Source organism: Rhipicephalus sanguineus, chromosome 1 (genome assembly GCF_013339695.2).
Source record: "Rhipicephalus sanguineus isolate Rsan-2018 chromosome 1, BIME_Rsan_1.4, whole genome shotgun sequence".
NCBI lineage: Eukaryota > Metazoa > Arthropoda > Arachnida > Ixodida > Ixodidae > Rhipicephalus > Rhipicephalus sanguineus.
Window position 1 is genome coordinate 202,490,992 of NC_051176.1, and position 24,432 is coordinate 202,515,423.

Below are 24,432 nucleotides of genomic sequence, written 5' to 3' on the forward strand. Positions count from 1 at the left end.
ATGCCACGTCTGTGTATCGCAGATTTATGGTTTGCATAATTCACTGTTTTGAAAAATTTGTCCTGCGTGAGCGCTGCTAGGGATGTTAAAAAAGAAGTGAATTTTAAAGCGGAGCCTGCTTTGTGGTGTCAGACGTGTTTCGATGTCTTGTTCGATGTTTGCACTGTGTAGAATGGGAATGCGGAGAGGAGACTTGGGTTGGGAGGGAGTGTTCAGCATCGGAGGCCAGTGCGTACCGTGAACCGTCGCCGCGGCTGAAAGCCCACCAATGCTCGATCGGCAGCAGAAAGGCAGCACTCGGCGTTGTGTGTTGTGTAATACTACACTCATGGCCACGAGAGTGTTCCGGCGTTCATGCACTACTACTATACATCGACAAAAAGGAGGTGGAGGTGACTCCGAAACGCTCTCCGAATGCGGACAATATAGCGGCCTATCGACCTCGGAAATGTGACCCGGTACCACGTGAGGCTGCTTTAGCCTAGAAGCCAAGCTTCGCTCACCTTGACAATCAGCTTCGAAGGTTTCTGCACAATATCTATTTTGATACTGCTGCGTCAGTTACATGCAAAGAGTTTGCCAAAGACGACAGAGACAAATAGAGGTACAGTGGGAAGGAAGGAAAGATAGACGGAGCGACTATATACTTTGTGCATTTTGCTACCCTGCACGGGAGGATGAGATGGGAGAGGAAGGAGAGATAGATGGATATGAGTTTATAGGTTACTCCCCCCTCCCCCTTTCGGTTCTCCACGTGTAGGGTAGCAAAGTAGACAAACTATTCGCGATTCAATTTGAGTGCTCGCCACCTGGCGGGCGCGCCTGGAAGCAGCCGATCCAGGGGGGTCCGCCTTCAACGAAACAAGTTCGCACACTGCAGCGTGCTGAGACGCTGCTGTGTAGCTCTTGAATTGTTGCTATGCCGCCACGCACAAACCCGCAAAAAAAAAAAAAACGATTTCCAGATACTTCTGTTGTGGGTCAAAATACGTGCCATCTTGGGGGAAAGGCAGCAACACATCGTTTCATCGTATCCAGAGAGAAGCAGACGGCGGGCAACAGAGAACCGTACGTGACTTAGAAACTTGCGCATCGGGGAAAAAAAAAAAGACTAACACTCTGCCGCTTTGTTTGAAACAGTTCACTTTTCGACTTCGTTCTCCCCAGCGAGTAGACCATTAATTTACGTGTGTGCTGTATTTAATATCATGCGGGATTCTCGAAGAGCGCAGTGTACTTTCTTTTAGGCAAGCACTTCAATAAATTAGGGACGGACACGAAATTGGTTATGATTACTTTCTTTACCGACCTTAGTGTTACTGATGATCAAATTAAGGGACAGGAATATCCTCGCTGACGTACTTTTGTCCGTATATGCAACGTAGTAGTGAAGCCTGAAGTAGACAAGCGATGGACACACGTACAGTCGAGCGCAATTTAAGGTTATCGCGCGAGCGTCAAGCAGACTAGCGTCCCAGGGGCCTAGCAGCGCGTTTCGGAACAGTGAAAATCAAGATGGCGCCTTCTCTGCCTCGTTCGCGGTTCCATGCTACAACAATTGCCCCTACGACGAACGCTTCACCCTTTCTCTCGATTTTAAGCTCTCCATTTGTTGCGATGAAGAGTATAGTTCGTTGGCTCTCATCTTCACGGACGATAGCGAAATTTATAGGCAGGATCTGGTAAAGCTGGTGCTTGGCACTGCCTCATTGAGTGACTTGCTATGCTGCACAATATTAAACAACACATCGTCATAAAAAACAAAAAAATGAAAGTGCCCCTTCCTCATACGAAAGTGATCGCAGCTTAAAGAACAGCAAAAAGAGTAAGTGAAACTTGCCTGATACCTCCCTCTCCTCGAAATAGGATTCTGGGCCGTGGCGCTGTTGTAGTTCTTGGTCCACGCTCGCGCGATCACCTTCAAATCGCGCTGGACTGTACGTTATGCCTGCTTTTGATCTGCGGTGTATGCAGACAATGTTGTGCTCTCATTCAACGCGGATCGTTGGCAGTTCATCTGCTCGCAGTTTAGGAGCAACGGCTAAGAGCGCTGGTTCCAGCTTTTGGAGCATCCGAAGGAAGGAAGGAAGAGGAAGAAAAGGCAAGAACTGAATTCTATTGCAACATATTCGTTTGCAAGGGATGCACTTATGCAAATTAATTTGCTCAACAAAAGCCATCTCCAATTTCGGGAAATCACACGTGCTTAATTGAAAGAAAACACAGTTTGCTCCAATTAGTTATTCACTTCTCATGTGTTAATAGTGCTTTCACGACTCATGCAAACCTGCCTTTTAAATGCACCTCACTCAGATGTAAGCGGCGTCTGTGTTTTTCTGCGTGGAATGAGAATTGGGCTCTGCAATATGCATAATTTCAGGTTTCCAGTGTTTAAGAAAACGACTTATTAAGAGGATTGCTCTGCCAACTCAGAATCTCCTGCAACGCACAACTGCTTGCACCTTTCGGAGATATCTGGTACGCACTAACACTTGCCTTCTTCAACCACCTGCTCGTTTCAAAGGCTCTTTATAATTAAAAAAAAAACAAGAACTCTGATGCGGCTCACCGGAGAGGCTGGACGTTTGTACGCACAGGGCCAACATTTCCGCTCCTTCGTCACTGAAGTCCTCGAGAGCGATTAACGTAAGGTGATCGGCAGCAAGCATCCTTTCGACATTGAAGAAGCGCCACGCCACAATCCACAAACTTCAGTACAGCGCTGAGCTCAGATATAGCGAAAGTGCCACCGTGACCCTGGGTGTCGTAGCCATCTTTCCCGGGAGTGTTGTATGTAGAGGCTCGAATGTTCGAGTGTAAACGAAGATGCGAAAATTTAGAGTGGTAAATTCTGGAATAAAATGAAATTGAAAAGGAAGTAAAATTCCATTCGGGCTCGAAATTTCAAATGTGCGCACAGTCGTAACATACGAAATAAGAAAAGCGAATTATACGGAAGGAAAGACAGTCATTAATAGACTTTGTCCAGCTTGCTACCCTTTGCGTTTTGCGGGGAATGGAAGAGTTAAAGGAGAAAAAAACACATTAGTCCCGTCTAGTCACGCGACTATATAGACAAGGCACAGGGACCAGTGAGGTCAGCACTTCAGGTTTTTTGCGTTCACGTGGTTCAGAAGCGCTCGAGTGGCTTGCTGGGCTAATGAAGGAGAAGGCTTGGACACTGTAGGATTTCAGATTCAATAAGAGTTTGATCATCCAGTTTTCACAAAGCACACCGAATATTCTGGCGTTGTTCATCCAAGCAGAGTCAATGGCAGAGGAGATGCTGGATATTCTTCGTGCATTTACCCTGACAGCGCAAACCCGCGTAATCGAGCCAGTCATTGCAATGAGATTTGTGTACCAGTTATCAGAGTTATGAGTGTACGCCGATGCAGAGCAGACACAACAAGGCTACCTTGAATTCAGCTGTAAATACAACTAGCTAATGGTGCGTCGAGGCGTAAGATATCGCAAAGCACTGGTTTCCGGCACATTTTTTTCTTTCTTCTTTTCACGTTGGAAAGTATCCATAACATATTACACTAGTGCGCTGTGCGCAGCCGCTGCGGCACACCGCGTGGGTTTTTTGGCAGAAAATCTATGCGGGGAGGAACAGCGCTATAGTGGTTGTGAGAGATACGCGACGCAGTGTGGGAAGGTGAAGGATGGAGCAGCCTTGTCGTCAACATGTGCAGTCGGACGGCATTGCCGAGAAATAGGTGCTCAATGACCTGCGAAAGCGGGATACGGAGAAACCGGCTGCGTATGTACCCGAAAGCCGATTTTCAGCATCAAGAAACGTCCGCGCACACGGAACGGGTGGGCTGTATAGTTACTGCATTTTCAAGCCGCGAAGTTGGTGACATTTTATGGATTCAGGCGAAGCTCCTCTAACAAATGCTGATGTGATGTTGTTTATTGGCGCAATGGCCAGATGGGGCTAAAGAGCGCCATGACTATAGAGCAACACAGACCGTGCCTTGTGAGCCACGCAGTTCAGATCGCTCGTGCTTCGTTGATGCGCTGATGGTGCGATGACTGAATGCTCCTCGTTCGATGCCAGCCGATGTGTCTTCTATTCTACAGCATTTCGTTTATATATATATATATATATATATATATATATATATATATATATATATATATATATATATATATATATATATATATATATATATATATATATATATATACATATATATATATATATACATATATATATATATATATATATATATATATATATATATATATATATATATATATATATATATATATATATATATATATATATATATATATATGTTTCGGGAGAGGACCTCCCTTCCTCAGGGGATGAGTTAAAACTATCTATATATATGAAGAGGACTTAAGGTAACCGACCTTAGATACCTTGTATGCGACCCGCATGACCATTACCGAAGGATAAACTTCTTGTCTTAAGGTTCCTTAAACGTCACACGATTCCCCCTACCATTCACAGGACAGCTCATGGCGGCGGACCGCGAGGAGCACTGTATACAATCTGCGTGCGGCTAGTTACCTAGAGCGTATATTCGAGATCCCTGGTCTACGGCGATGCCGCGAGTATAGGCCTGCAAATTCTTTATAGCAGACGTTGATGTAAAAACCATAACGGAAAATTCGTGAGCAGAATGACACGATGCCGACAGCCTGAATATCTGTGTAAGAAGCAATTGTCACCCGTTACACAAGCGCTTAGGCTCTGTTTGTTTTCCTAGCCTTTAACCACGGGCCCTGCCACGGTGGTCTAGTGGTTATGGCGCTCGACTGCTGACCCGAAGGTCGCGGGATCGAATCCTGGCCGCGGCGGCTGCATTTTCGATGGAAGCGAAAATGTTCGAGGCCCGTGTACTTAGATTTAGGTGCACGTTGAAGAACCCCAGGTGGTCGAAATTTCCGGAGCCCTCCACTACGGCGTCTCTCATAATCATATCGTGGTTTTGGGACGTTAAACCCCAGATATTATTATTATTAGCCTTTAACCACGGTGGGACGCCCTCTGAACACATGCGTGCGTCGCGAGATGTTGGTATATTAGGTTCACGCTTTTAACAGCTCGCACCGTCTGTCGACTCAGACAAGCGCAGAAAACAACGCTTCCTCATCGCGTTCAGATTTCCCCTGTCATTGCCCGCTCAGCGCAAATGCACTACACGTGTTTGCATTCGCTACTGCCGCCTATATAATTCGCATCACAGAGGAAAAAAGAAGCGAAGAATCTGCTGAGCCCGTTACTGCACTGGAGACGACCCGTATGCAAATCAAAGCATGCGATAATGAGCAAAGCAAACAATTCGTTTTCTTACCTCTCTCTTTTTATATAAGCCTCTGTACTCACCACGCACACTCTCCACCTCGCTTCAGGAAACAAAGACGTGCCCATATGCTGACGTTAAACGCTACCGCGCGAAAATTGAATCAGGATTTCCCGAACCTCACACCAGGGTTGTTTTATTGAGTTAGAAGAGCGGAAACTGCGCGTGGGCCCTCGTGCGAAAAGGAAGCAAGAAACCATCGACCGTATAAAAGTAAGAGTGTTTGAAAGCCCGAGGTGGAGTTACCTAAGCTGCCTTGGGCCCGTCGCTTCTGAAGCAGCTTTCCACCGGCGCATCTCTCGATCGTGGCGACGTTCAAGCTGGCTGCCAACCTAAACCTGTTCTAACCACTTCCGTTCTGTGCGCACGGAGAGACTGTCACTTCTCTCAAACGCCTGGATGCTCTCCTGGTGCGCCTTATAGCATGCTATAGAACAATTTAGTTAGTGTACATATTGGGAATTTCTAGCGAAAACCAAAACTCACCTCGTCTGTCACCTCGTCTGAATTCATACGCCCTTTCTTCATCGTGTATAAAAATAAATAAATGAGACATGCAAAATCGGACTCAAGACCAGAGAAACATACAACACAAACGTCCCATCAGCACATTCGTTTTCTCCAAACACTTCGGCGTAAGGAACTCTGGAATAGTAATATATATGGTGTACGAGACAACAACATACCAGTACAGAGTATTTAAGCGATGCCTGTGGCGAACAAGTGAATGCATAATAATAAAAAAAGGACCGATGAAGGAGGATCTCGAGAAGAGCTAGGTTGCTTGCGGGCGTGCACTACTAAAAATTTACGCATGCCATGGTCCCGGTAGAAAGCAATATGATGCTGCTCCGTAATAATTCGTTTAATCAGTTCCACAACGCCACCATTGTACAGGTGTCGGTAAGCTAAGCGTAGGTTGTTTCACTAACTGCCACGGACGGAAAGGGGAGAGGTAAACTTTTAGCAATGAACCCGTCTCAACAGTAGAATCAGTGTATCGCGCAGGAATGCTTGCTGCGGAGAACCTAAATATGCACTCTACACGGGCCCCCGCTAACGCTAGCTGCACGGATATGTCCGCGCAGTTCCACGTGCGCTGCAGCCGAGCAGACAAAAATATGCGTGGGAAAGCAAGCAACGGAGACATCAAAGGGCCGTACCGCGTTCATTTAAAAGTGGCGAAAGGACGCTGTCGCGAAGACACGGGCTTAAAATTATCGGCGCGGAATTGTACACACGCTAGACGTACTCATGCAACCCTCTCCGCAAAACATTGAGAACTCAAAACGTGAGCGCGGCGAGGGAGAGGAGGGCGCGCGTCGTTTTGGCGCGAAAACTCGCAACGCGAGATTGAATAGGAAACACCGCGCGCGCGAAATCACTGCAGCAACAGCAGCAGCAACTGCAGCGGCTGTGGAAGCTACGAACTAGTCGCTCCCTTTTCGAGCAGAGATAGGCGCCAAGTGCAGACTGCCGCTCTAGCGCGTATCAAAATAAGCTTCCATGGCCGTGGTACGAGGAGTGCTGCGGGTGGGGAGGCGGAGGAGGTGGAAGCAGCGCATGCTTTTGCGGACGTCAGCGCCGATTCGGCCTGCTCTAACGAGCCGATTGGTGAGCAACCAAGCGAGTCTCAAACTCCCCCAATTTGGGCAATTAGAGGCAAGGAGGCGGCTGCGCCGCTATTAAGGAGCGCTGACACAAAGATTCTTCACCTGGGAACGAGAATTCTAAATCCCGAGCACTGCCACCTCGCCCGCCACTCTCCACTTCATAGCGGGCGCGGCGCGCGCTTCGTAGCGCCTCGTGAATAAACTGCTTTCTTACTCGGCCTGACTCGTGGTATTTCGAGCTCTCTCTCTCTCTCTCTATCGCCGGGAAGAAAAGCGCTCTTGGAGTGAAAAACTGCGCAGAGGCGCGCCCCGGAGAAATGTAGCTGATTTATATAAATTAGGAGCCACACGTTTCCGCCGGGCGGCGCTGGCTTGCGTGAAGACAGCTATGTTTCGTTGAACTCGTCGGCACGCAAGGTGGAGCTCTACTTAGAGCTGTAGCGCCCTTAGCAGAAATAAGATAAGCACACTTTGTTTGAGCTCGTCGCATTGCTTAATGTCTTTATCTTCCCTGCTCTTAAATTACATCTGTGGAACACCTTGAGTCCTTAGGAGATGTAATGACGTGCTTCAGAGGCGCGGAACTTCCAAGACATACTTTAAAATCAACCGGTAACGTCGGGCTTCTTTGCATTCTTCATGCGTTCCACGGATTAGTTCGGAATTCGAGAGCCTGTTTTTAATTAGCTCCTACTCTGTAGCACAATCAGGTATTTGTGAATGCACGTAGAGCCTTTGTGGGATTAGTATAGAAGATAGGGAGAGACATGTTCATCGCATTTTAAGCACACGCGAGTTGCCATTGCAGCGAAACGACCATTGTGTACTGAACTCACAGTGAAAAGCGAATCCGCAGACGTATGGTTGCTGGAATGTGACCAGTGACACACACGCAAAAAAAAAAAAAAGAACTGGGCATAGCTTGCACTGGTGGCACAAGGCTAGGGACACAGCGGAGCTGATCGGTACCTATAGCTGGTCCTGCCGTTAGAGGTTTTGCTAACTTTTTGCTAAGTTTTGCAAGGTTATTCTAGGTATTGCTAGGTTTTGCGAGGTTATGGTAACTTATGCCAAGTATTGCGAGGTTATGCTAAGTGTTGCAACTCGCAACACTTAACAAGACTTAACAAAAACTTAGGAAAACCTTGAACGGCCAGGACCAGCTAGGTGCTTATCAGCTCCGCTGTGTCTCTAGCCTCGCACCACTAGTGCAAACTACGTCCATGCTTTGCCACGCAAGGGCTAGATAGCGAGATAGCGAAGAGAGCGCGAAGCTATGCACAGATGCGCCAGGGGTTGCTAGGGAACGCGAGGTGACGTCATCGCTCCGCGAGGGTTTTTGTCCACGACGGACGGACTAACGCTCGGCTTAAACAGCTCCGCTGTTGAAAGTCTCGAGAGCGACTAGATTTTGCCGTGTACGTACACACACGTAGAAAGACATGCGCTGTTCATTTATAAAAAACACAAACAAAAAGATATACATATTGTGGCGAAGGACTCGCGCGCATGCCTGACATACATACATACATACATACATACATACATACATACATACATACATCATCATCATCATCATCATCAGCCTGTCTACGCCCACTGCAGGGCAAAGGCCTCTCCCATGTTCCGCCAATCAACCCGGTCCTGTGCTTTCTGTTGCCACGTTATACCTGCAAACTTCTTAATCTCATCTACCCACCTAATTTTCTGTCTTCCCCTCACGCGTTTGCCCTCTCTTGGAATCCAGTCAGTTACCCTTAATGACCACCGGTTATCCTGCCGACGTGCTACGTGGCCGGCCCACATCCATTTCTTCTTCTTAATTTCAACTATGATATCCTTAACCCCCGTTTGTTCCCTGACCCACTCTGCTCTCTTCCTGTCTCTTAAGGTTACACCTATCATTTTCCTTTCCATCGCTCGCTGCGTCGTCCTCAATTTGAGTTGAACCCTCTTTGTAAGTCTCCAGGTTTCTGCTCCGTAGGTAAGTACCGGTAAGATGCAGCTGTTATATACCTTCCTCTTGAGAGATAGTGGTAGACTACTATTCATGATTTGATAATGCTTGCCAAATGAGCCCCATCCCATCCTTATTCTTCTAGTTATTTCACTCTCATGGTTTGGCTCCGCGGTTACTACCTGTCCTAAGTAGACGTACTCCTTTACAACTTCCAGCGTCTCGCCACCTATCGCGAAGCGCTGTTCTCTGCCAAGATTGTTCCACATTACTTTAGTTTTATGCATATTAATTTTCAGACCTATTCTTCTACTTTCCGTATCCAGTTCAGTAATCATGAGCTGTAATTCGTCTCCCGCGTTACTCATCAATGCAATGTCATCAGCGAATCGCAGGTTACTGAGATACTCTCCATTAACTCTTATCCCTAATTCTTCCCAATCTCGGGCCCTGAAAACCTCCTGTAAACACGCGGTGAATAGCATTGGAGAGATCGTGTCTCCCTGTCGTACGCCCTTCTTTATTGGGATTCTGTCGCTTTCTTTATGAAGGACTATAGTGGCTGTGGATGCGCTGTAGATTTCTTCCATTATGTTTATATAGGCTTCGTCGATGCCCTGATTCCGCAGTGCTTGCATGACTGCTGATGTCTCCACCGAATCAAATGCCTTCTCGTAATCTATGAAGGCTATGTATAGGGGTTGGTTGTATTCCGCGCATTTCTCTATCACCTGAGAAATGCGCGGAATACATACATACATACATACCCGCTCACATACATACATACATACATACATACATACATACATACATACATACATACATACATACATACATACATACATACATACATACATACATACATACAACTTGCACGATGACTTCATAGTAGTAGCGGAGTGTGCGAGTCAGAGGAAATACTAGTTTAGAACACTCACCATCCCTGTAAAACATGGTGCGGCATATATCTCTGCTATAGCATTGATCATTTCAATGTGCAGTCCTTCAGCTCTTCTTTACTCTGAAATAAAACCGTTCTACGGTCGTTCGTGACTCGGCTGCTGTTACCTCCCACCAGTCTCCCGTAATGATTGTTTCGCTGTTCGTTGCTCACGATCAAAAACGCCAAGGGTCTCACATTTGCCCTCAACCTTAACAGCTGAGCTGTTAAAGTCGGCCGTAAGGTGTGATCCGTGGACTTAAAAAACCTCGCCGAGCGATGACGTCACTGCGCGTCGCTGTCGCAACCCACAGCTGCTCGTGTCGCCGCACCAAACTCTCGGGAAACGCATGGCTATGCTCGCTTGAGCTTGGATACACGTTTAATACCGATCGACACGTAATCGGTAGCCGATCAGTACTGATCGATAACCAATAAATACTCAATGTTGCATAGAAAATGCCACGAAACGCATGAATATATGCTCACTTGAGCTTGGATGCACGTGTAATACCAATCGATAGCAAATCGATAAACCGATCACTATTGATCGATAACTAACCGATGCCGATGACTACCTCGACGAAACCAGATGAGCATTACTTGGCCAACTTGGACTTCATCGGGCCAATCCATACCGATCGACAACCAATCAATACCGATCGACATGCAAAACTAATGGAATACGATACCGACATAGCATAGCCATATAGTATAGCAAGGGGTGGAAAATGGAAGTGAGGTTGAGATGGAGGAGGAGGGGAACGCCATCAGCTCCGTTCTTTCCTCGGTCTTCGCACCACCAGTGCGTAGCCGCCCAAGTTTTCTTTTTCGATCTCGTCTGTCACGGGAAGAGGGCAGCGCGAGAAAGTATTATATTCAGGAAAGTATACCTTGTCTTTCGGCAATATTTTGCTATCAGCTGTTCAGATCTCCTATGACAATGCCCGCGCTGTTCACCAGAAACCGTGCAGTGCGAATGTACGGAGTAGGACGAAAATGATTACCCCTTCTGCAAGCTAATGAGGCGAAGAAACTGAGCGCATGATGCGTGCGAAAACATAAATTGAACTCTGGAACAATCCTTTGTATTTTTGTGGTTAACCTTGAACGCGTACGAAGCCACGTCTGCGCTGTCACAGGCAACTGCAGTTCAACAATATAGGTGAGAAGGGGTCTAAAATAAAGTGTCCTTACGAGGGAGAAAACACAGCGAAGTTCTGTCACAAAATACAGCAGCAGGTCTCCCTTCTCACAACTTTTATCAGCCTTCGTAATTCGCACGCACGCATGTGCACCACTAAAGCTCCATGGGCATAGCCAGAAAGGGGTCATGATTATATCGGATTTGCGCACTTATTATCCCAGAATTTAATTTTTAGTTTAGAATTTAATCGCTATTCTTTCATAGACACGCATCATATCCATCACCCACGATATTGTGAAATAGCTGCGTAGATGGCTTACCATGTGCATCCGGCTTTTTTACTTGTTTTTGGTGTTTGCATTTCGGCAGAGCTCGCGAGCAGTGCAGCGAAGACATAAAATTGCGCGATAGTGAAATTGTGACCTTTCTAAGGAGTGAGTGCAAGCATCGAATGTTGTTGCACTCCACCACTGTAGCAGAAGTAAACGCGATTGCCCTCACCAACCTAGACTGTGTATGATTTATTACACACAGCTTGACCGTTCGCTTCAAATGTTGTAATAATGTGCTTACTTTTCTTATTCCATCAACGACAACCGAAAAATTAACTTCAAATCGAAGGAAAAGTGATAATAACTGCTGGGTTTCTGCGTCCCAAAACCACGATGTGATCATGAGAGACGCCGTAGTAATTGAGAGCTGCAGAAATTTCGACTAGCTGGGGCTGTTTAACGTGTGCCTAAATCTAAGCACACGGGCCTCTAGTATTTTGCCTCCATCGGAAATGCGGCCGCCATGACCGGGATTCGATCCCACGACCTTCGGGGTAAGCAGTCGAGAACCATAACCAATAGACCACCTCGGCGGGTCGAATGAAAAGTCGTGCGTGACTGTTGAACAATAGAACAAACGTTTACACCAGCATGCCGCATCTCAGATTCAACCAATGGGGATCACCTGCCCCTATCTTGCCCTATCTGTCCCTATCTGTGAATCTGTCGTGTTTACTCAGTGTCAGGAAGTTTTTCAGACGTTCAACGAAAAACCCTCGCGCACAATCGCGGCACTTGCCGAGCGCTCGCGTCAAAGTCTTAAAAGTCACTGGTGTCGGAAGCTCTGACAAAAATGAAACGACGAAGCAGTTGCAACGGCTAGCGCATGCGCTGCGACCTGTCGTAAGGCAAGTTGTGGACGGCACCAGCGCGTGGTCGACATCATACCACTGCGACCTGGTTGCTAAGAGCGCGGCACTCATTCGTGCCTGCCCTGCACGGCGCCTTGCATTCTGCTCCTTACTGCAATAATGGGCGCAATCTAATTACCTCGCTACACACCCTTCTTTAAAACTTGCGGGCCAATGTACTTAAGAGAGACAGAAAAAAAAAGTCCTCCCCCTCGGGTCTTTCAAACTTTTTTTTTAGTGAGACTATTTATTTTAACCTGGCGTATCCAGTGAAACACCTTTTCAGAGAAAGAGGGCAAGGAGAGAGCGAGAAACTCTGGGAGAGATGAGGAAAGCCCAATATTGCGAGCCGTGCAGGCGCCCTCATCCGCCTCCGAGATTAGTGTCTCCTTGTAACTTTGCTCCTTGTTTTAGTACGTTGACGAGCCAGAATGCAACGTTGCTGAAAAAGATCACTTCCGCTACTTGCATCGTGGTTTGCGCAGATGACAGTGCTCTGGTGCCAGTGCGGGTTTTTGTGTTTACACATCTAATTATGAGGCACGCAGTGGGGGCACTCAGGGTTAATAGCTCGCACGCACTGCGTGGTATACGCGAGTGTTTCAGCTTTCCGGCCCCACGCGAAATGAGGCTGCCACGGCAGGGAATCGCGCCCGCTGCTTGACAGCGCCACGCCAGTCACTAAGCCATAACCACAGTTAACTTCATCATTTAGTGCCGATAGAAAGGAGCATGTGTGCAATTTGCCCTTCGGAAGTTTACAAGATGGAGAAAGTTTTCACGCAAAAGAATAATTGTCATCTAATCAACGGTACAGCGATAGGCTCTGGTACCGAGTTTGGGGCATCGCATAAAAAAAAAAAGAGGATTTGGACATGACAAAGTGGAAGATATGTTTCATGAGGATCTGCTATTGTCACACAGTGAACGAGTTTAGAGCCACAGGAGCCACTGAAATCTGTGGACTCCTGCTCGCTGTCAAGTTTGATAATATAGATCATCCAGGTTCCCCTCTTCCGAAGAGCCAAGTGGATCGCAGTTAGCGTAACCAGCTCTGTGGCTTCAGCGGCATGGGTCAGCTCACGTTTGAGCGAGTAGCGCGAAGAATGAACGAGGGCAGCCTCCCGGATTTGTAGCAATTCCCAGTAATACAATTTTGATCCGTTTCTGATGAAACAGCTTTCCCGGTAACCTTACATTAAAGGGCGAGAGGGACTTTATAGGTTACGATGGCATTTCTGCTCTAAAACATGGATCAACGACTCTAACGACGTGGTAAAAAAATTTGTACAGAGACCGTCGAAGATGATTTAAGTAAGCGGCCTTCGCCGAAGGCATTCACGCGCTCGCGTATTGTGTATACGACGTTATATCTCTTCCGCGTTCTTTGCAGCGTATATAGCGCACGTCGAAACAGCATGTATCGACAAGGGACGCACGCAGACCCCGGCGACAAATGGCCCACGCAGGTGACATTGGTGAGTTCCTATAGAACTCAGTTAGACATCGCTTATATCTCCTATGCGAAGCGATAAACAGTATACCGGAGCAGGAGAGAGGGAGAGATGAAGAGGAAGGCCGGGAGGTCAACCAGATATTAGCAGCCGGTTTGAGCAAAGTACGGCAAATGCACATGATGCCGTGCTTCCGTGACGTGGGCTGGATTTGATCACCTGGGGTCACAGTTTTGCTGCCTGTCTGTAGTGAATGTTACATAACATCTATTTACATTGCGTATACGCTGCGCTGTTACACTGAGCCATCTACGACCTGTTGCAGTAAGGCAATTCGATGACCCTGACGATTATTTAGGGGTCGGGCGACCCCTGTTGTAATGGAAGATACGCGTTTATTGTTTGCTGAACCGAAACCTGAGTGATTTTGTTGCGGTTGTAGTTTTAGCCGCAACGAGTGCTTGGAAAACAGTTTTGAAGTGAGCCATACTTTCTATTCACAGCTTCGTGCGCATTGAAGCTTGTAGCACTAGTCCCGACTAGAAATTTTTGACATGTAGAATGCGATGTCTGCGATTCAAAGGTTTCGGTGTGCCTTAAGTGGAAAAGCATTGAAAGGAGGCCTTGTAGGTTTTCAAAAGGCTAAGACCTTTCTCGGCTGGTGTCCAAAAAGGAGCAACCAGATACAGCATATTACAGTGAAACCTCGGTGATACGAATCTCACGGGACCACCAAAAATATTCGTATCATCCGACGTTCGTGTCACCAGAAAGCATGGAAAATTAGTATGCGACAAAAGAAAGGTGGCGCACATTTTCGTTTATTGTTCTTAAGGGCCGCAGCAACGTTAGGAAGAACCCTGAATGATTGTCAGTTAAGTTTTTAGATGTCGGCAATCATACGAGCACTCGTAAATATACGGCCCGTACGCGTGTATTTAATTAATGAACCAGGTGCGTTGTAACCCGCGACAGCAGTAGCCCCTTCCAAATTTTAGTATGCTTTTTGCATGACACCGGAGTACTGCAGCGAAAGTAACAAAAGAAGTGCTTTGTTACTTTCGTTCCCGCGCTCCCACGTGCTTGGCGCGTCTTCCGCGACAGCGCGGACAGCACCTATTCGTGCCTGGGCGGTGGCATACGTTCGTATCAAACGTCGCTAGGTGAAAATCGGTTCGCAACAACCGCACTCCATTACATTGCAGGCCAATGGACCTTGGCCGGGACCAACGAAAAATTCGTATCACCCCGAAATTCGTATGAGCTGTGATCGTATCACCGAGGTTTTACTCTACAGTGCTGAATTGATGCACTTGCTTCTCGTGGCTCGTTATCCGACGCTATGAGCACAATGATATTATGGGCAGCGTAGATACACTGTATCTTCTGTTCATAAACATAACAGGCACCCCCCAATTTCCTTCCACTGGGAGCAAACAATTCACAATAGTCTCACAAATAACAACAGAGAGACGACAATTAAAGGCCCTTTCGTATTTAGTACCACGAGCCAAAACTCCAGTTTACTTTTACCATTTTTTCAGACTTAGTTACATGCCGTTCATTGCGTAATGTGTGGTAAAACTAAATGCACATGCATTCGTCCTCTGCTACAAAAGCGTTCACAACAGACTAGCACGCGAAATGTTTCTCGTAGAACAGTTCCCAGCATAGGTAAAACAGCGTTATAATTAAGCTTACTGCGGCATGTTGTTTTTGAGAAATTTGTAAAACACCTGGTAACATGTACGCCATACAGCACAACACAGGATATCAGCCTCTTGTACATTTTTGTATAGGTTTTCTATCGGTGAGTCCCGCAAGTCTTTAAGCAGATGATCCACAGTAACCAAACATCCAAGAAAAAGTTAACGCCGCAAGTGCCTAATTTTACAAGAAATTTGTTTTTTTTTGCTTGTTATTCGATGAGCTTGACGAGCCTTATATTATATATGTGGTGCCGGCGGCAGCGTCGGTATCTCCACTCGTATAGGTGCTCGAGGCCAACATATAGCAGACCCACGTTTTCACACCTAAATAAAAAAAAAAAAACATGTGGTAGTTGACACAGGTGTAACCCGTAAGGTGTTTCGCATAACATCGATTTCCACAGTGCGTGTGCTCAATTTTTGTCCGTCCGTATCAAGTGTCTGCCCGCACCGCCAAGCGTTTACGCACTTCTTGTGCGGACATTGTTTCCTATAGAATTCATGCTCGAGTTGCTCTGCATGCGCACCCCTTTCTGTCTCTGAATCTCCACTTGATGTTCTGTCAACGCAACAGACTGATTTTCGCCCTCTAATCTATGCGCTGCATGAAAGTGACGAGCGATTTGCCTTCCAAATACTGAATATTCGGGGTACTTCTTTAACAGAAAACACTGGGTAGACGCTCCTTCCAAATTGAGTCAATTTGTCTCGGACACGCATGGCCTAGAAGGAAGAGCAAGTCCCAGCAGAGCCGGGCAGAGCATCAGGCGGGTCCTTCCCAAGGCGCATACCCACGCAAGAAAAAAAAAAGCAACAACACGAAAATAGAAAAGCGCCAGCTGGTGTCTGGCGCTGCCGCGGTATGCAACTGATTGTCGATCGCGTCCGCCAGTGGCTAGTGCTTTCCCTAACTGCCGCCACCAAACATAGAAAAATAAAGCTAGGCTTCAGGAATAGCAGCGCTGCGCCATTTGTATAGCCGCAGTGACCTACACTCGATCTTACAGAACAAAATGTTGTCGTATTTACTAACAATTGGTTACTAACTTCTTATCACACCTGCTACAATTGTGTTAGTGACTGCATTTAGAACGATAGCGTTAGTAAAAGTCACGGACTATAAACGGTAGTAAACGTTACTAATGGTGCTCCTGTACCTACTCCGAAACTCCGTAAGCGTTTTCGACGTACCCGAATTATGATTATAAAAAACGTGAGCGTGCGTGTGAACTTCCGGGCCACAGTAGAGTCACTTAAATTTAAATGCACGTTAAGGCGAGAGAAAAATATGGGTTGGATTCCCACCTTCATTGCTCATCGTATTCATTAAGTAAATGGTCATACAAATGACGTCAAGGGGCGAGTAACTGGTTATACGCTATGCAGCAATATACAAAATCGGTAACAACATGCCACTTAACGCAATGAAAAGGCTACTACGTGACATATATCTAGCTCCTTCAAACAAATATGTAGTCAGCATTTCAGGGACCACAATTTGAGCCGGTGGGTATACGTACGTATTTGCAGAAATAACTGCAGTTGTCGTCGCTAATTTCTATAGTCTGATGTATCCACGCATGTACGATACGAGGTAGCACATAAGAGTTAATCCAAATTGATAAAAGAAGCAATAGTTCATTTAACGTTGCCCAGATATTACCGTCATCCAACGCAACACAGGCTAGATAAGGTAGTAGCCGTTACTAACATGTCGATTGCACCTGTAAAGCTCTAGCATTACTAAATAGCTTGTAAAGGCTAGTGACTGCCTGTGAGACATAGTAGCAGTTGTAGTTACGAACTTTTTGCTTGCAGTTAGAAGCTTTCCATTTACTTTTTATTGAAGAATGCTTATCTGCAGGAGTTTTCGTTTATAATGTTGTCTAAAGACCGCATATATGCTATCTCCTGTTAATATATAAAGCATGCGTCTTAACATTTATTCTAACAGTGGAACGCATAAACGACGCAGTGTAAGCGGCCCCTCGCTGACTGCTTCGCATGACATCGATCCCCATGGTGCGTGACGTCTGCCGGACATTTTTTAAAGCAAGAACACGCGTCTGCCTCTGAGAGCAGCATCGTTTAACAAATGTTTGTACAGGTTGAAGGTGACCTTCGAGAGAAAAAAAAAGTTGACAGATACCACCCCTTGTGGGAATCGGTATTATGGAAAGCAGTCAGCGGGTAGTTCTATGCTGCATTCAATGGCTTTGAGCCAAGCTTTACGAAGTGGATCGACGTGTTTTTGTAAGTGTAGTAGTTGTGTGCACATCGTGGGCTTACCAGGCACGTCGACAACACTGGCGTAACGTCACCCTTCACGTAAAGCACATACGTCAGTATTATGCACTTCACATCATCGCACCGTAAAGTGCACTTTACGGTGCGATGATGTGAATATCATACGTAACTTTCATTAGCGTATTCATCTAGGGTCAAGCGACGCTTGAATTTAGCTTGCTGAATCATAGGAATACAATGTCATGTTTATTTGACTGCTATAAAAGCGGAGCCAACCACAACGTTAACCCGACACGACGCCTGTATCGTAGGAGTACCTATGTAGCGTTTATTGCTTCGTTATAAAATTAGACAGCCAGCACCACAACCACAATTGACGCTGCACCGATATGACACCTGCGTAGGGTATTTTTCCACAGCAGTTTCGAGACCTGGCCTGGCTCTGTGGTAGAAAACCCGACTGCCACGCAGAACGCTTGGGTTCGATTCCTGCTGGTATCCTTTTATTCTTTGCATTCGTTGGGTCAACACTGCCGATGCCAGTTTTTCTTAACGCTCTCGCATTAAAATTACCAATGTCTGTTTTGCAGTTCCTCGGTAGATATAAACAGCCAATCAGCTGCGGCCCGTGGTAAACAGGCATGTCCCACACGTGTCTAGAGGAAAGGGTTTGACGACGTACGGGGCAGGATTTTCACGTTACTCATATCATGACCAGACAGCCATATTCGTCAAATCCTCTTACCCTCCCATGCCAATTTTGGTCTAACAGATAGATACGTAGATATAAACGCTCAAAGTGCCCCGGGTTCGCTAAATGCTTCGGATTTAAACAAACAAACAAAAAAAACCCGAAAGTTTGGAATCTTTAGTAAAGGAAAACACCGTTATATCTGTTGCCTTGGAGAATCTATACTTCTTGAGCGTTTATATATGCAGATTTGGCATTACGCAGACATAGCGTTAACGACCTTTTACTTGTGATTCGTGCTGAACGAAGATAAACAATTTCGTACAGTAATGCTGTTTGCGTGCACGCATTATAGTATTTATGTGCTTTAGGTAAAGTCGCTTGTAGAAAGATATTGCTGGTTCATTCATATAATACAACGCTTGAATCTTGCAGAACTAAGCTCATTGTGAAGCGTTGGAGTGCGCCTGTGACGACGGTTCAAGAGGGCCTATTTATACATGTGGAATATTGATGTAAAAGCGCAGTTTTTATTCTTGCAATGAAACAACGAATATTTGATCCTTGAGTAAAACACACACGAGGGAAAAGGAGGGGGGGGTGCTCTTGCCAAGCAGGAGAAACGCCGTCGGCACTGATCCATTAGGCCGTATGAAGCAAGGCTGATAAAAAAGATGATGCTCGTGGGGTGCCGTTACATGATGTTGAAAATTTTGCCGACACTCCGAGAGAAAGGTGTTGACGGGTGCTTGAAGGAATAAAAAGAAAGAAAGAAAGAGGGAGGCGGGAGAAGTGTCAGCTGTACGCCACTGCTGCCAGTCAAAAACCATATATATATATATATATATATATTTCGTGAAAAAGGGACAGAAAAGAGAGGGTAATGAAGCGGAGCATGCTAATAGTATAGGTAAGCGTGACAAGCGCATATTCTCGGGCATGTCTTCCGCACCCAACATGCTCGACAACGTGACTGCGATAGGAGTCGACGTGAGTCGACAAACGACGAGTACAGGAACTTCATTTGTGATAACTTTGTTTGGGCACATTTCAGTTGGTACCTTAGTGATAATGAGAATGTGTCATCGGCGGTGTTTGCTTGTGTGTGCGTGTGCGTGTGTGCGTGGCCCCGCCACGGTGGTCTAGTGGATATGGCGCTCGACTGCTAACCCGAAGGTCACGGGATCGAATCCCGGCCGCGGCTGCTGCATTTTCGATGGAGTGAGTGAGTGAGTGAGTGAGTGAAACAACGCGAAAATGTTTGAGGCCCGTGTACTTAGATTTAGGTGCATGTTAAAGAACTCCAGGTGGTCGAAATTTTCGGAGCCCTCTACTACGGCGCCTCTCATAATCATATCGTGGTTTTGGGACGTTAAACCTCAGATATTATTATTGTGTGTGCGCGTGTTGGCGTGAGCAAGCAAACTACGTCCGAAGTGCCTTGCCGATTATTATTATTTTTTTTTTGAGATCAGCGCGACTGAGTTCACGCTATTATTTTTTGAACACATCACGTTACTATGATCCTCAAACGTTTATTGGGCGTCGACGAAGTGACTGTAACCTGACTGATGATATTATTGCACGCTTAGTTTGATGTCACTTTCTGAGAAATACCCCAAACAGACGTTCCAATATCTTCACGCCGAGTGATATCAAGAAAACAAAGCCGAATATCACGTGTCAGTGACAGTTGGTTAACTTCAACCTTTTAATTAGGAGTGTCACTGGAACTCACTAGTTATCGCGTACCTGAACTCGCCGCTTGAGGGCACCGACAACATGCGCGTCGGCACGTGTACCACAAACGCTCGCGGTAGAGATCTTACAAAAAGTGCGAACCGCGCGCAGCTCGGCGAAAGCTTTTTTTCTTCTTCTTCCTTTTTGCTTTGGTTTGCTGCAGAACAAGCGAGTTGTTCGAGCAGTGTGGAACAATGATTACGTATGCTAAAATAGCCAGTACTTTTCATTTGCGAGTGACTCCGAGTTAAAAGAAACGCGCCGCCACGCAATAAAAGGAGCGAGTGCCGCGGAAGCAAGACAGGTGTGCTCGTCAGCACGCGAGCAAGGCGCTTGCCGCAATCAGCGCTCGTCGTGCTCACCGCGAACCGGAGGAGACGCACGCCTTGTACCGGGGCGTGGGTTCGCCCTTGCGCGGCAACACTCGGCTGCCAATCGTTGTTGTTTTTCTTTTTTTCTCTCTCTCTCTCTCCGCCACGTCCCTATTGTTTTGAGTCGCTTGTCGGAGACCGCAAGCAGCCGGAGGAGAAGAGAGAGGGGGGCGACCGTCGCCGCTGACTTTCCGAAGGCGACGCCAAAGGGTAAGAAAGAAAGAAACACAACAAGAACAGCGAGTAACGAACGACAGGAAACCATCCGTGCCCTGTGCTGCCAAGCCTAACTAATGCCCTCAGCAACAAGAGTTGGGAAGTCGTCTTCCTGGGCTTTTTCTGAAGCCTAACACATTCTCGGCGGTGTTTCTTCATCTTGCGTTTGTGCGTCTCATGTGTGACCCGTGTGCACGTGTGCTTGAGTGAACGCAGCCGAACCTCGCTGTCCTGGCTCGTGGCGGTCGTTTAGGATGCCGAAAAATGCCGACCACGTAAAGGTACCCCTGACCGGAGTGATCGGTAAAGCGGAGCTGTTCTTTTCAATTTACGCGGACTGCGAGGTTTTTTGGTTGCAAAGCTGGCATTTACTGGGGAACGCATTTTGCTCGTTGTTTGGTTGGCGACGTGGGGATCTTTTTTTTTTATTACTCCGTATCTTTGCTCCTTTTCGAGCGAGCCGAGTTTGGTTGGTGATGTCTCCGCAAAAGGGAAGGGGGCTCAGCTAACAAAAACACGTTACTGTTCGCTGTGACTAACTACTTCGTTGACAAAGCGTACAATTCACATTGGGATGGTATTGTTATACCTATTTACTCGGATTTTCAATGATCGGCCTTTCCAGTAACTAAAGCAAACAAGGTGTCCCAAATGGAACACAATAAAGAAAATTATGCGGCAAGTGATAAGGTTCAGACTTTATTTATTTATTATTTTTTTTTTATGGTAGTAGTTACCATTTCCAGGGTTCTTCGTTTTAGATATGAGCTAGGCAGCGCCATTGACGAAGGTTGTGTGACGTGTTTTTTTTTGTGTCCCATCATGCAGTTTGTCCCTGTGTGATGGCGAGTGAAACGCAAAGCGTGAATAGAAGAGAGACTAGCGAACTATGAAATTCGCGACGTAAGCCGCTAATCGTTCGGTTGAGTGCAATTCAGGCGATAACATCACGCTGATATCACGATCAATTGACAGGTCTTCGTTTACACGAGCAATCAATGTAGCGATGCTACCTTTATTACTTGTGTAACCAACGAAGCGCCGTCGCGTGTCTTCTTTGTGGTGCAGTGTAATGGCGGTATTGGAAAGGTGCCAGCAAAGAGGGTGAAATGAAAAAAAGCGATTGGCTGTTGTCTTTGTTCAGCCCTTTCGGCTGCGTGACATCTGAAGGTACAAATTGTTTAGCTGTTTCAAGACTCTTTCACGGAAGTCAACTGCGTCGTATCAGCGCGAGATTCACTAAGGCGATACAAAAGAGCAAAGATAAAAGCAAAGTAAGAAGAGGGATGTATGCTCACAAGAGGAGATCTCTGGCCGGCTACCATGCATATGCTGGGCAAGGGTGAAAGAAGGGACACGAAATAAGGGAGGAAAGGAGGGAACAATTGTCTGTGCGTGCGGGCGCTAGCACACGGTAAGTGATGGCGCACTGCTCGCTAAAAGCAAGGTATGACTACTATATTCATGATTTTCGTAGCTCTACAGAGCATTCGCGTGCTGCTTTTTGAAATGTCTCAGTGACGATCGCATGTTGATGCATTCAAGAATAAAATTCGTACCCGCCCGCGTGCGCTTGCACAAATGCCGATGTATTCTAATTGACACATTGCGTCGATGCTTCTATTCAGCTTTAAGCCGAAGGAGACATTTTTTTTTAAAGCAGCTATATGATGAGTACACATCTTGCCAGGCCGATTTCCACGAACACTTTACTAATCATCATAGGAACGAAATGTCACCTGGCGGCATTAGCTTCGTGGAAACCTGAGTCACCGGTGTTAGTCGTGACTCTCAGGAGTGATGTCAAGAGCCGAGGTTTATTGCCTCAACGGTGCTGGCTCAGCCGAGTCATACTGACGAACGAAACACGTCAGCCTGAGCTCTCGCCATGCATCATGCGCTGCGTGAAATATTTTCGCCAGCGGCTACCGATAAGTGCCTGCGCGATCAAATTTTCACCAAGGTTAACTGAAACTGATTTTTGCCCCTTTTTCTCATTACTGATAGCACTGCAAGCGATATGAACTAGCAGGAAGCAAGTGTCCTTCCGATGGTACCACTGTATTTTGTGATGGTGATAGCTTTAATAATTTGACAACAGAGGCGAACAATCTTCTAAAAAAAAAATGGAAATATGAAGCGATACAAATGTGTTGAATATTAATGTTAATAAATCAAAAGGCAGTGTGTTTTCGCACGAAAAAAAAAAATGTGACCTTACTGTTAACTTATTGCACAAAGGAGAAAATACGGAAATTGTTCAGTCTTTTAAATCACTGGGAGTGCATTTTTTTAGAACATATGATTTGGGACCGACATATCAATCATATCGCCATGAGAGCCTTCCAAGCTTTGGTAACACGGCACAGGTACGCTCTGCCGCATAAAGTAAAATTCCTTCCGTATAACACCTTATTCTGTTCATATCTAAACTACTACCCATTAATATGGGCTACCACCACCACTACAAACTTAAGACAGACATCCGCCCTCCAAAAAAAGAAAAAAAATCGGCAGATCCCATGCGTTGTGGGAATCGGTTTCATGCGAAGCAGTCAGCGAGTACTTCTGTGCTGTATTCAGTGGCTTTGAGCCAAGCCTTAGGAGGTGGATAGAGGTGTTTGTGTAAGTGTAGCAGCTGTATGCACATCGTGGGCTTGCCAGGCACGTCGACAACACTGGCATTTAAAGGGTAACTTATGGTGCGACGTAACGACAGCCCTCACGTTAGATTACATAGGTCAGTACCATCGAAACTAAGTGCACTTTATGGTGCAATCATGTGAATATCATACATAAGTTTCGTTAGTGCACTCCTCCGAGGTCGAGCAATGCTTGAATATAGCTTGTTGAATCATAGGAATACAAATGTAATGTTTATTAGACTGCTATAAAAGCGGAGCCAACACTGGAACCACAGACGTTAATCTGATATGACACCGACATTACGCCTGCATAGGCTGTTTTTCTAAACCAGTTTATAGACCTGGCGTGGCTCTGTGGCAGAATACCTGACTGCCGCGCAGAATACTTGGGTTCGATTTCTGCTGGGATCCTAATTTTTATCCTTGCATTCATCGGGTCAAAGCTGCCGATGTCGGTTTCTCTTAAAAGCTCTCGCATTTAAATTACCAATGTCTGTTCTCGCCGTTCCTGGGTAGATATAAACTGTCAGTTACCTGTGGCGCATACCCGTACACCGCGGCCCGTGGCAAACGGGTATGTGCCACACATGTCTGGAGGAGAAGGTTTGACGACGCACTCGACAGGATTTTCACGTTAATCATGTCATGACCCTACAGTCATATTCGTCAAATCCTCTTACCCTCTCATGCCAATTTTGGTCTACACCAAGTTAAGGATGCAATCATGAGAGCACCCAGACGTAGGCGGCTAGATAGATAGATACGTAGACAGAAAAGCTCGAAGTGCCAAAGGTTCGCTAAGAAATGCTTCGCATTTAAAAGAATTCTTCGTATTACGTATAACATACCTTATGGAAATAAAACTGAACACTTGTTTAACGAACATAAAATCACAAATCCATTCAATTTATATACCTAAAGTCGTTATGCATTTATAGGAAATAACAAAGAAAATCCTTAAAGTTCATATCAAAGTTAGCGTCTTTACGCCCCTTCAAATCTCTGTATCCACTCCAACAGATGACAGCCTGGGCGTTGTATACATTGCGAACAAATTATGGCTACGAGACGATTAGTTACAACTTACAAGTTACCACTGCTTCTGAATTAACTGCACAACGCGAATATTTCCGTCAAGAACGTTTCTAATACGCATCTACGCAATTATATAATTGAT

The 24,432-nt window shown here is 46.1% G+C and overlaps 1 protein-coding gene across 2 annotated transcripts in view; it reads left to right on the forward strand.

Moving 5' to 3' along the window:
- Window positions 1-24,432, forward strand: part of LOC119405696 (band 7 protein AGAP004871) — a 303,664-nt gene that overhangs the window by 52,029 nt on the left and 227,203 nt on the right. Inside the window, exon 1 of one of the 2 annotated variants that reach the window (XM_037672544.2) lies at window positions 20,627-20,913. The exons of the other annotated variant lie outside the window; for it this stretch is intronic. Within the exon in view, the coding sequence (XP_037528472.1) occupies window positions 20,865-20,913 (49 nt within the window). The 5' untranslated portion in view covers window positions 20,627-20,864. Of the gene's footprint in view, window positions 1-20,626; window positions 20,914-24,432 lie in introns of those variants that run through there. 2 annotated transcript variants of the gene reach the window in all.